Source organism: Eulemur rufifrons, chromosome 3 (genome assembly GCF_041146395.1).
Source record: "Eulemur rufifrons isolate Redbay chromosome 3, OSU_ERuf_1, whole genome shotgun sequence".
NCBI classification, from domain to species: domain Eukaryota; kingdom Metazoa; phylum Chordata; class Mammalia; order Primates; family Lemuridae; genus Eulemur; species Eulemur rufifrons.
Window position 1 is genome coordinate 23,615,231 of NC_090985.1, and position 12,534 is coordinate 23,627,764.

General features: G+C 48.1%; 1 protein-coding gene across 1 annotated transcript in view; it reads right to left on the reverse strand.

Moving 5' to 3' along the window:
• CYFIP1 (cytoplasmic FMR1 interacting protein 1) overlaps window positions 1–12,534 on the reverse strand; it is a 90,535-nt gene that overhangs the window by 36,054 nt on the left and 41,947 nt on the right. The window contains 9 exon segments of the mRNA XM_069466709.1: window positions 280–376; window positions 1,603–1,759; window positions 2,741–3,098; window positions 3,101–3,307; window positions 4,096–4,243; window positions 5,656–5,822; window positions 9,802–9,927; window positions 11,153–11,275; window positions 12,117–12,234. Of these exon segments, the coding sequence (XP_069322810.1) occupies window positions 280–376; window positions 1,603–1,759; window positions 2,741–3,098; window positions 3,101–3,307; window positions 4,096–4,243; window positions 5,656–5,822; window positions 9,802–9,927; window positions 11,153–11,275; window positions 12,117–12,234 (1,501 nt within the window).

The following is a 12,534-nucleotide window of genomic DNA, read 5'->3' on the forward strand; positions in this document are numbered from 1 at the left end:
GGGTTGGTTCAGTGCAAAGGTCACGTTCATAACAGAAAATAGGTGAAGACGCAGAAACTGCTTATGACGGCTGTCATGTGAAGAGGCACATCCGGCAGTCGTGGGGGGTTGTACAACAGAGGGGAGTGCAGGCGGGGGGTCACACCAAAACGCTGCTTCGCGTTTACACTGCCTTGCATTCTAAAGAAAAGGTAATTCCTTTAATACTCAGAGGAAAAAGAAATTAAGAAGGAAATTGAATTAAAGGAGATGAAAAGGAACGGACGCCTGGGCCCTCACCTCTGCCTCGATTTCGTCGTAGAGGAACTGCTTGTTGAACCTGGTGAGCGCGTAGTGGGCGCTGTCATTGTACAGGTCCAGGGAGTAGAGGACGTACCTGCGGAGGGTGGCAGCAGTCACCACCCGGCTCCCACTCCACGGACTCCCGGCTCTAATAGCCTCCGACGCCACCAGAAATTTAACTCTCGTTTTACTCTCTCATGAAAGGAAAATCTATTTTTACTTCAAACACCAAACTCTCCTGCCCAGAGCCCCTGCTGGCTGCACCCGAGGCCACCACTGCACCAGACAGGCTGGGGAGACGAGGGAGGACCCCAGGGGAGGGACAAGCTCACTCAAAGGCCACGCACAGACGAGGCCTCCATCTACCTGCCTTGTCACTTGCCACGCTTTAGAATACTTCACAAGTACATGGTTTTTTTTTTTGTTTTTTTTTTTTTTTTTTAGCAACAAAAGTGAGTTATTTTCTTATTTTAAAAATAAACTGTCTGATTTAAACAGCTGAGCACAAGCACCTCCGGTGTTGGGCCTGTGTCTGAAAGCCCACCTCCCCCAGCTCACGTCTGGACAAAACGCAGCGGCCAGAGGGACAGCGACGGCAGCGGGAGAAGCTGTGTGAGCAGGCGGGGCCCGGTGGCAGGAAGCCCACCCCCCGAGGAGGAGCCGGACTGGCTCCAGCTCCTCACACAGTGGAAGGAGATTGTCCTGTTTGTCCCCTGGGTGCTGCGAGGGACCCATGCGGACTGATGCACACAGAACACAGGTGCTTCCCATTTGCTGTGCTGGGAAGGACCACTGGGTTGCCCCCCAAACTGTTCCCCACAAGATGCCCCTGTTTTAATTGCTTTCCCTTCCACGGACTTCATATTTTGGAAGACTGACCCCTCCACCCCGGCTCAGAGTCCCGACCCTCTAGAACAAAGCTGCTCAGTCAATACTTGCTTTCCCAGTTCCATAGGGGTCAGAGGCTGTGCCACACAAGAGGGCTCCTCCCCTGTAGCCCCCAGTGCCCTGGGCACGCCCACACCTCCTGGGGCCTGCGCTGCAAAGGCCTGGAGAAGGCCCAGACTTGTCTGACTCCCCGATCCAGGCTGGTCCCAGGGCCCTGCCCAGCACCCAGGCAGAACAGGAGCCCGACCAGCTCTAGTACCTGAGCTCCTCATTTCAGTCTGAAGCCAAGAAACTGGTTCCTTGTATCACTCTCCGAAGCTCAACCCAGGAAACATGATTTCAAAAGAAATGCTGGAAACAGTCTAGGCTCCCTCCTCCACCTCTCTGGAGAAGCCCCAGCCACCACGAACACAGGGCCCACGGGACACTCACTCCATCATCGATGCCTCCTTGGTCTCCAGGATATGATCCGTCAGGATCCAGGGCATCGACATCTCGATGGGGAACTGGATCCTCCTGCCCATGGTCAGCTCCAGGAAGAACTCTCGGAACCACAACTGCGAAAGGTCACAGCACTGCTGCAGCGTTTCTTGGAGGATTCAAACAACACCAGGTTACCTTCCGCAAGCAGAAAAAGATTCAGCAGAGACGACACAAGAGGGGCTGCGTGCTGGGTGCCGGCTCCTCCTCTCTCGGCCCCAAACCATGCGGTGTGACATGAGCAGGGAGGGGTGTCTTTAGGGCCACTGCAGGGACAAGACCAGCTAGGTGTGGCTGCGGGTGAAGCCACCTGGACCCTGCGCATTCTGAGCAGTCAGCGTCTGCCGCCCCTGTGAGCCCGTTGGCAGGCTTGGGGGTAAACGTCCTTTTTGAAAGGCGAAATGAAAACAGGATGGCTCTACTTTTACTTGGGTAAAAACCAATGTCCAGGAGGCAGCATTACATGCACACTCAGGGGATGTCTGGCTGATGCAAAAATAGAGACAGATTAAAAAACAAAATCTCCACCCTTTCACAGCATTAACAGCAAAAGCATCACTGTTTACTCCGATGCCTGTAGCAGCCAGTCAGGACGGGAAGGCTTCTGCTCTGAGCTAGAGGTGGGCACAATGGCAGGTGTGGACGCTCGAGGACACAGGCAGACACACGGAGGGCGGAAAGTGCCCCTGCTGGGGCCCAGGCCCCACCCAGGAAGGGGCTCACCTGCTCGAGGCACCTGCTACCTTCCCCCGAGTCACCACCCACAGGGTGGTTTCTGATATTTATCAATGCCTGGGTCTCAATCCAGACAACACATCACATTTCCTTGTGTTTCTGAGCCCATGGAGTTTGGAAAGACTGTTTATGTTGCAGGGTCTGCTCTGGCCCCTCGGCCTTAGCCCTTCTAAGGGCCACGCCCTGTGGGGGGAGCTGAGGCCGGGGACAGTGAGGCCACAGCCAGCGGGACACGTCACCCTCTGGGTGCACCAGGGATGGGGGCAGGGGACGGTCAGGCAGGCAGAAGCATTCTAGGTGGTGTTAGTGGTGTTAGGACATGCTGGGCCGGGCGCTGGTCAGCAGTATCTCTTACCACTGAAATTTATCAAGTGGGTGTAGAAGAATGATTCTCGATGAAATTTTTCTATGTCCAATATGGTAGGCCCCTCAAGGCTACTTCTCAAGGTTTTCTTGGAACCACTTTTGTCTGCAATGAGGGACTCTAGCATGGTTCTCACCATGTAAAGCTGGATTATCCAAGGAAACATTTGTAGGGGAGAAAATATACACGGTGCATTAGTTACGCCAAACTCAGGAACACAGTGAGAGAAGGACTGCTCCGCTATGCCCTGGCCAGAGCCAGGCCCCGGCCCACGCCGTGCGGGCCCCCCGAGATCTGGCACCCATCTAAGTGGCCACGTTGCTGCTGTTTGGGGGAAAGAACAACTTGTGTAGCGGAGCAGTTCACCTCCGTGCCGTAAACGTCAACAAGAAAAACAAACGATGTCTTACCACCAAAGGTTAAAAGAGGTGGGTAGGTGTACGACTGCCTCAGAAACGCGTTTACCACATGCAAGAGCCTTTCCATGCCCAGAGACTTGAGCTGCCTCAGCAGCTCGGCAGAGCTCAAGGACTCGGCCATGGTGCGCACCAGGTAGAGCTAGACACAGACAGACGGGGGAGAGGTGGGGAAGAGCCGTTAGTCACAGGACACACACGCCCGGGGGGAGGGGGACACGGTGACACACGCATGAACGGAGACGGGGAGGTGGCAAGTACCCCCCACAGGCCCGGGGGGCCGTCCTCTGCAGAGAGGCCAGAGTCTCACTCCCAGACTTTGGAGAGGTTTCCTACAGAGCCAGCAACGTGCTTTGCTGGTGGCTGTCTGTAAGACTGGAGGAGAGATTATAAAGCCCCCAACAGAGCGATGAGTAAGAAGCACCACGTGCCAGGTCGGGAGGAGACAAGCAGCCGAAGTATTAAATCAGGCATGAGAGTCAGTGCACGCGCTCGGGGGAGGCCTGAACATACCAGGAGAGAGAACAGTGGTGGCAGCTTAAGACCAGGACACACGAAAGCAACATTTTACAATTTCCCAGCGTTTAATCTTTGGGAATGATCATTTGCAGACCCAACATAAAAATTAGAAGCACACATTTAAATGCCCATTAAGAAACGCAGTACATGAAGACTTTCACCCATATTTTCGGGACGGGAGTTGAAATGGAGTCAGATGCACTTCTGAATGCAAATGAACACATCAGAGACTCAAGGGACGCCTTGGCTAATGTTCCACATGCACTTGGGCAGGGAACAGGAGTAGCAGAAAAGCCACAGGCGATATTTCACTTTGCCCGAGCAGACAGGGTGACATCATGTTGTGCCCTCCCCCCTTCAGGGCAGGCCCACCCCAGGAACAAAGCCAGGGCAGGGTGCGGGGACGAGAACCTGTGTGCTGGAGGGTCCCACGGCGCGCCGCGGCACTTTGATGTCAAAGCCGCTCTTGGGGTCCTTCTCACCCCGCAGCGCTGGGTCGTTGAAGGGCTCATGCCCTGTCTCCCAGTCACACACGGTCTTCCTGATGGCCTGCAGGACACTGAACGGCCCGTCCAGTTATCAGTGAGGCAGGGGGCTGAGACCCTGGGAACTTGTACAGTCATGGCATCCCCTACCTAACTAACAGGCTCTCCGAACAGCTGACACACACATACAAATTCTCTGGGGGCAGTGGAGGGACAGGAAATTTTCAGATTGTTTTCTTGAGACTATCGCTAGTCTCCGAAGTGACTGAGCTGCAGTTTGCATCAGTTAGCCTGAAGGGATGTTTTATTTCCTGAACCCTTTCTGCAGCAAGGCAGCCCCGAGTCCCGCTGCGGGCAGGGGGAGGACTGACCACAACACCCACCCAGAGCAGAGCTCCACCTGCCTGCACACGGGGCGTCCTCGTGACCCCGTGACCAAACAGGAATGGGAAGCTGCCCAAATGACCGAGGACACTGAGCAGGTATCTCGACTCGTTTGCAACGTGACCCCATCACCAACTGGGCTGCACCGTGCAGAGACCCCCACGGGTGCCACACGTGGTCCATGGGCACTCTGGTCCCATCCTGATCACTTTGGGGGAAGGTTCTGGCTAAAACCCGAATAACTCTGAGACTACACTACACAATCCACTGGCTTTGTGGCTGTAGCTCTATTTCTTGTCAAAGTCAAGAGCTTTTTTTCGATACTGGTGTACCTCAAACAAATCCTGTCTGAGAATACCCCTCCCAAGTCAGGCAAGACCCCCGTGCACGTATACGGACACTGCAGGGCACATGATGGGCCCCATGGGGGCAAGCGCGTGCACGGCAGGCAAGACTCGAGAACAAAAACCCCGACTAAGCCTCAAGGTGACAGAAATTAAACTGGAAAGCATCACAGTATAAATGTTAGTAATGCTAAAAAGTCATACCATGCCGGGTGAACAATACATCAACTAGAAAGCAGGAAAATAAAGTCCATACATTTGTGAACACCCGTAAGCTTCAATTTACACAGATGTCCTTGAAAGACAACTTGATCTAAAAGAATCAACATTAAGAGAAAAATAAGCTTAAGATTGCTACTAGATTTCTGCAATATCTATGCCAATTTTGACAGATCTGTAGGACAAGCCAGAAGAAATGAAAGCAAAATTACTGAAGAGGACACACTGTGGGAGGGGACAGAGTGTGGGGCTTCCGTCCCTAGGGGTCTGGTGATCAGAACCACAGGCAGATTTTGATACACTGTCTCCAGGCTCCTTAGACACTCTGTAATTGATGCACCTCGGTTGTTCTGGTTAATAACTGGACCCACTGGACCCACTGCATTAGCATGTGGAGGAAAGTCACCAAAAGGGTGCTGGAGGTTGAAGATAAATGAAATGGACCTATTTACAAAACCGTAACGCTCCTGTCGTTTGAACCCAGGTTCATCCCAGGCCTTTAGGACCTGGCGGGCACAGGGTGTGTGCAGAAGGCTGACCTCTGGATGACGTTCTTCTTCTTCTTGATGGCCTGCCGCAGTGGCTCCCTAAGGGTCACCTGCGCAAAGTCCTGCAGTGCGGCATAGACGGTGTGCCGGATGGCATGATTGAACACGCTCTCCATCCTGCCCATCAACACCTGCAAGCCCTTGATCATGGCAATCACCTGCAGGGGACATGGCACAGTGGACAGCCTTCTCAGGGGTGGCACAGACACACGCACTGTCCCCTCCCCGGCAGCTGCCCCGAGGCCTTCCTCCCCAGGGCAGACTCTGAGCACCTGGAGGGCAGGGGCGCATCTGTCTCAAAACACACCCACACCTGCATCCTCATGGGCACAGGGTCCATGACGGAATCCAAAGGGAAAAGAAGAAAAAAGATTCAGGAAAGCAAATATATTAATTAGAAAATAAAAAAGAAGTCATGAGAGGTTGTAGCCCAAATCCCATTTGTTAAACAATAATAGCACACTGAATTAATATGCATAGGAAAAGCTCAGAAGATTTTGTTTCAACATAAATACACAACAAAGAGCTTCCAGAGTAATTCATGTGACAGACAGAAAAATGGTGCCATTGGCTCATTACTTTCCTGTTTCCAGCCAGTAATTTTGTTAATTACACTGTGCTTTATTACTTTCTGAATAAACTGAAGGGCATGAACCAAACGTGACAGTTACTACACCTGAGTTTCCTTATTGCTTTTGCAGTTTATAAACATTTCTGTAGCCAACTTCACTACAGCTGTGTGAGACGCACAATCTCTTTGAAAAGTGAAACAGAGCAAGACGAATTTATCACAAATCCACTTGCTGTTCAGTAACTGATTTATAGAACATAGGAGCAAAACATTTAATAGCACCAGTAAGATATAATTCCGTGGCATCTTTTCTTCTTTTTTTCTTAGAGATAGGTAGGGTCTTGCTCTGTCACCCAGGCTCGAGAGCAGTGGTGCGATCACAGCTCACTGCAGCCTCCAACTCTTGGGCTCAAGTGATCCTCCTGCCTCAGCCTCCCAAGTCGCTGGGACTACAGGCGTGTGCCACTACTCCTGGCTTATTTTTTCTGTTTCGTAGAGACAGGGTCTTGCTCTTGCTTAGGCTGGTCTCGAACTCCTGACCTCAAGCAATCCTCCCACCTCGGCCTTCCAGAGTGCTAGGATTACAGGTGTGAGCCACCATGCCTGGCCTCTAAAAGTAATATTAAAGTCTACTCTCACTCATTAACTTTGATGCAAAAATTCTAAGCAAAATATTAGCAAACTATATCCATCAATATATAAAGAGGATAACATAGCATAATCAAGATGCATTTATTCCAGGAATGCAAGGCTAGCTGAATAACTCAATTTTTTTAAAAAGGGAAAATAAAAAAGTCAATCAGTGTAAATTCACATTAACGGAATAAAAAAGCCATAGGAGTATTTCAATGGATGCAAAGTACTTAGTAAAATGAGTATCTGTTCGTGCTAAAATCTTGCAAACTAGGAATAGAAGGCAACTTCCTAAACCTGATGAAGGGTGGTTAAGATAAACGTACAGCAAACGTATCACATGGTAAAATCTTGAAAGCTTTCCCTCTGAGATGAGAAGCAACACAAGAATGTCTGGTACCTCTCCTCTGTTTAGCAACTACAGACCCTACCCACGTGATTTAAAAAAAAAAAAAACAAAACAGAAGGATAGAAGAAATAAAGCCATCATCATTTGCAGATGATATGATTATATAAGTAGGAAACCCAAAAGAATCTATGGATAACTTATTATAATTAATAAGTTTAGGTAAGCTGGTAAATGCAAAGAAAAATACTTTTAAAAATTTACACTTTAGGCTGGGCGTGGTGGCTCACACCTGTAATCCTAGCACTCTGTGAGGCTGAGGCGGGAGGATCACTCAAGGTTAGGAGTTCAAGACCAGCCTGAGCAAGAGCCAGACCCCATCTCTACTAAAAAGAGAAAGAAATTAGCCAAACAACTAAAAATAGAAAAAATTAGCCAGGCATGGTGGCACATGCCTATAGTCCCAGCTACTCGGGAGGCTGAGGCAGAAGGATTGCTTGAGCCCAGGAGTTTGAGGTTGCTGTGAGCTAGGCTGATGCCACAGCACTCTAGCCTGGGCAACAGAGCAAGACTCTGTCTCCAAAAAAAAAAAAAAAAAAAAAAAAAATTTACACTTTAAATACCAGTGACTAACATTTAGAAAAATTTCTAAATATACAATCTATGATATCCAATACCTATAAATAAAGCTAACAAAAGATGTCAAAGATTTCTCCACAGATTATAAAAGAGAAATTAAAGAGAATCTGAACAAATGAAGGGATATACCACACTCAAAAAAGACTTAGGATCAGTAAGGTGACTAGATAATATTAATCAACTGTACGTTTCAAAATAGCTAGAAGAGAATAATTAAAATGTTCCTAAAGAAAAGATAAATATTTAAGTTGATGGACATCCCAATTATCCTGATTTGATTGTATGAATGTAACAAATTATCACATGTACCCCCAAAATATATACATCTAATATGCTTTTTGTATCAATAAAAAATAGACCAAATACAGTTTTCTTTTGATATCTGCAGGGGATTGGTTCCAGGACCTCCTGCAGATAACAAAATCTGCAGATGCTCAAATCTCTGATATAAAGTGGTATGGTATTTACATATAACCAATGTACATCTTCCTGTATACTCTTACTTGTATAGTAATACCTAACAAAATACAAATAGTTGTTATACTGTATTTTCTTTATTTTTGTTTACTGTTGTATTGTTACTTTTTTCCCCCCTAAAATATTCTGGACCCAAGATTTGTTGACTCCACACATGTGGAACCCAAGGATAGAGGGCCAGCTGGGTTAGAAGTCTGTCAGTTTTCCCTAATATGATCCACAGGTTTATTCATATCCTGATAAAAAATCTCAACAGGTTCACAATAGAATATGAAAAGCTGATTCTAAAATGTACATGAATACAAAGGGCAAGAATAGCCATGGAACTCTTGAAGACAGAAATACGTGCTTTACCAGACATGATAAGTTATTATAAAGCTACAGAGCGGTGTTTTGACAAGGACAAACTGACGCATGGACTAGAACAGAGCAGAAACACACCCACACACGCATCTATTACACTTGATCTACTCCAGAGGTGGCAGGGCCAGGGCTGTGGAGGGAAGGGGGAAAAGCATTTAAGAAACAAACTGTGGATGAATTTCAGATCTCAGTGTGAAAAGAAGAATAGTAAAATATCCAAAAGGCAATATAGGAGAATTATTTCTATGACTTGAGAATATACAAACATTTCTTAAACAAGACAGAAAAAGCACAACTATGAAAGAAACCGGCTGACAGTGGAGTTAAGAACTTCTGCCCACCGTGAGGAGAGCACAGTGCCACGCTGCACACACGTGAGAATAAACAGCAGGTGGCTGCCACAGGAGGAAAATGCCAGGGGCCCTTCTCTCTCTCTCTGGTGGCAGGGACAAGCCCCACCTGGTATCCCGGCACCCCGGAAACTGCTCTCCACGCACAGACGCTCGTCAATGAGGGATGATCTGCCCCCAGAGAGCTGTCAGCACAGACCCAGGCACCCACCAGCACTAGTTCTCTAACCTATTTCATTCTGTTTTGACTACTCTGACAGATGCAAAGGGTGCCCTACAGAGAAGCAACAACGTAAGCTAGGCAGTTTTTACTTAGCCATAAAAAGGAATGAAACAATGTCTTTTGCAGGAACTTGGATGAAACTGGAGGCCATTATCCTAAGTGAAGTGACTCGGGAACAGAAAATCAAATACCGCATGCTGTCAATTTTAAGTGGGAGCTACGCTATGGGCACACATGGCCGTGCCGAGTAGAACGAGTCACTGGAGGCTTCAAAGGTGGGAAGGCAAGAGCAGGGTGTGGGATGAAAACTTACCTAATGGGTACAAGGCACACTAGTCTGCTGATGGGTACACTAAAAGCCCAGGCTTCACCACTGTACAACACATCGTGTAACAAAACTGCACTTGTACCCCCTAAATCTATCGAAATAAAAAAAACTTAGGCAGTTTTGTTCATGGTTTTGCTTTGGCTTTTGAAAGGGAAGACAGAGTGAGATCAGAGCCACACAGAAGAAAAAGCAGACAAACGTCCTCACCTCCACCAAGGCAAACTTCTCCTCGCTGGTGTAGTTGTAGCGTGTGGCTCGCTCATACTCCTCGGCATTGTCGGGACAGTCCTTGTTGGAGTACTTGTCAGTGGGGTGCACGAGTTTCCACGAATACTGGTCAGAGAGAGCAGAGACATTCCATATTGCATGCAAAATGCCCAACTTCTGGTCTGGCTCACATGACAACGGTCAAAGTCAAAAGGTCAGCTTTCTAGTATTTACCGCAATCTGGAAGTCACACACACACATACACACTGACCATCTCCATAAAAGGGTAAAACCCCTGGCCATGGGACTTCAGGTTTAAGAAACACACCAGGTGAACTGGCCTGGCTCCTGTGTGTTGAGCATCTAAGACTATAAGCTTTTCATCACCATTTAAGAAAAGAATTTGTCTGGGGAATGGACATACTTAAAGCTCTGACTCGGGGGGGGATGGGCAATATATATAACCTAAACTTTTGTACCCCCATAATATGCTTAAAAAAAAAAGGCCGGGCGCGGTGGCTCACGCCTGTAATCCTAGCACTCTGGGAGGCCGAGGCGGGTGGATCGCTCAAGGTCAGGAGTTCGAGACCAGCCTGAGCAAGAGCGAGACCCCGTCTCTACTAAAAATAGAAAGAAATTATCTGGCCAACTAAAATATATATAGAAAAAATTAGCCGGGCATAGTGGCGCATGCCTGTAGTCCCAGCTACTCGGGAGGCTGAGGCAGTAGGATCGCTTAAGCCCAGGAGTTTGAGGTTGCTGTGAGCTAGGCTGACGCCACGGCACTCACTCTAGCCAGGGCAACAAAGCGACACTCTGTCTCCAAAAAAAAAAAAAAAAAAGAATTTGCTTTTCAAATCATCATGTTCTCTTTCCAATTTGATAACTTTTTCTGATCAAAATAAACCACAGAAAGGAAAATCTTTTATCACTTATAGGTATCGAAATCTTTATGTGGCACCAGAAACAATTTTACTAATATTCAACAAAAGATATGGACAGCTGGAGCTCCAAAGAGGAAATGTTGTTTAAAAATGAGAATTAAGACCATCATAATGGTAGAAATTTAATTCTATCAATATGTTTTAAAAGGTGAGGCCCTTTGTTGATAACGCATAAATGAAATGAACTTTCAGTCACCTTAGAAACATTTATACTGATACATATTCTTCTTTCTAGGGTGGAAGATAAAAAGTGGATTCCTCCTCAACCCAAAGACGAAAGTTCATGCAGAAAAAATATCATTTAGTCAATGCCATGACAAGTTTAGGAAGAAAATCACTTCAAACCAACCAGGGGTGGCAACCTTTCAGCCCCTGGAGTTCCCACACCGCCTGAGCTCGGCACCTACCACTTCCATCACATGCGCGCTCCACTGGGACAGGAGCTGCAGGCCCTGCAGGGCCAGGTCGAAGAGCTTGCGGTACTCCGAGTCTGTCTTCTGGGCCTCCTGGCGGCCCGACCCTGTGACCACCTGTAGCCAGGCAGGCACAGCACTGTCAGAAAAGCCAGAGATGCATTTTCCCTCCAGTCCACCCTAGGAATCTATCCCAAAGCCACACGTGCAAAAATACTAAATGATGTGGGCACAGGCCCTCCCCAAAGCCAGCGGTGAGCAGAGCCTTAACAATGGGCACCCGGGGGCACCCCCAGGAAGGGGAGAGGGCACTGCCCACGGCCTGGGACGATCTCCAGGACATGGTGTGGACTCACGAGACTAGACCAGAAAATGCCACTTAACTAATGATCTCTTCCCCATCCTTTCTTTTGGGAACCCTATTATATTCTTCTGAAACAAAGATGATGCTTTTTGTAGAGCTGAACAGAAACTGGCAATGCTAATTTCACTGCCTCGTCGATTACAATGGGTGCTGAGTACAGTCATGCACTACATGACGACATTTTGGGCCATGACATACTGTATACACGACAGTGGTCCCATAACAGTATAATACCATATTTTTACTGTACTTTTTCTATTTGGATACACAAATACTCACCACTGTGTTACAATTGCCTACAGCATTCAGCAAAGTACCATGCTGTGCAGCTTTGTAGCCCAGGAGCAAGAGGCTGTACCATGCAGCCTAGGTGTGTAGTACCCTATACCAGCTAGGTGAGTAAGGACACTATGATGTTCACACAATGATGGAATTGCCGAACAACGCACTTCACAGAACGTGTCCCTGTCGTTAAGTGATGCATGACTGTATTTGGCACTAAACTACATTCTTCAAAGCAATTAAAGTTAATCTTGGGGTGCAAAACAATACAAGCAACACTCGGGTCCCACACGGTGGCGGTGGTGCACGCACCTCGCTGTTGCTATAGCGCGCCAGCTCAGAGATGAAGCGCATGTGGTCCTCGCGGATCTGGATCATCTGCTCGCAGATGTTGTACTGCGGGCTGCTGCTCGAGGACGTGCACATCCATCTGGTGGTGGAGGGAAAAGGCCTGCGTTACCTGACGAGGCACCAGCATAAAGCTTACGCACTGCAGCGGCTGGGGAAGCCGAGGATGTCGGGTATGGTGCCAGAGTCACACGCAATGGGTTTTACATTTTTAAAGGGTTGTTTAAAATAGAAAACAAAGAAGAATTGTAGCTGAGACCCCCCCAAGGCCTGTAAAGCCTATAGTGTTTTCTGTCTGGCCTTTACAGAAAACATTTGCTAACCCAAGACTGAGATGCAAGTTTGTTTGTCAAAATCATGGTTGAATGGCAACTGCAGGTTG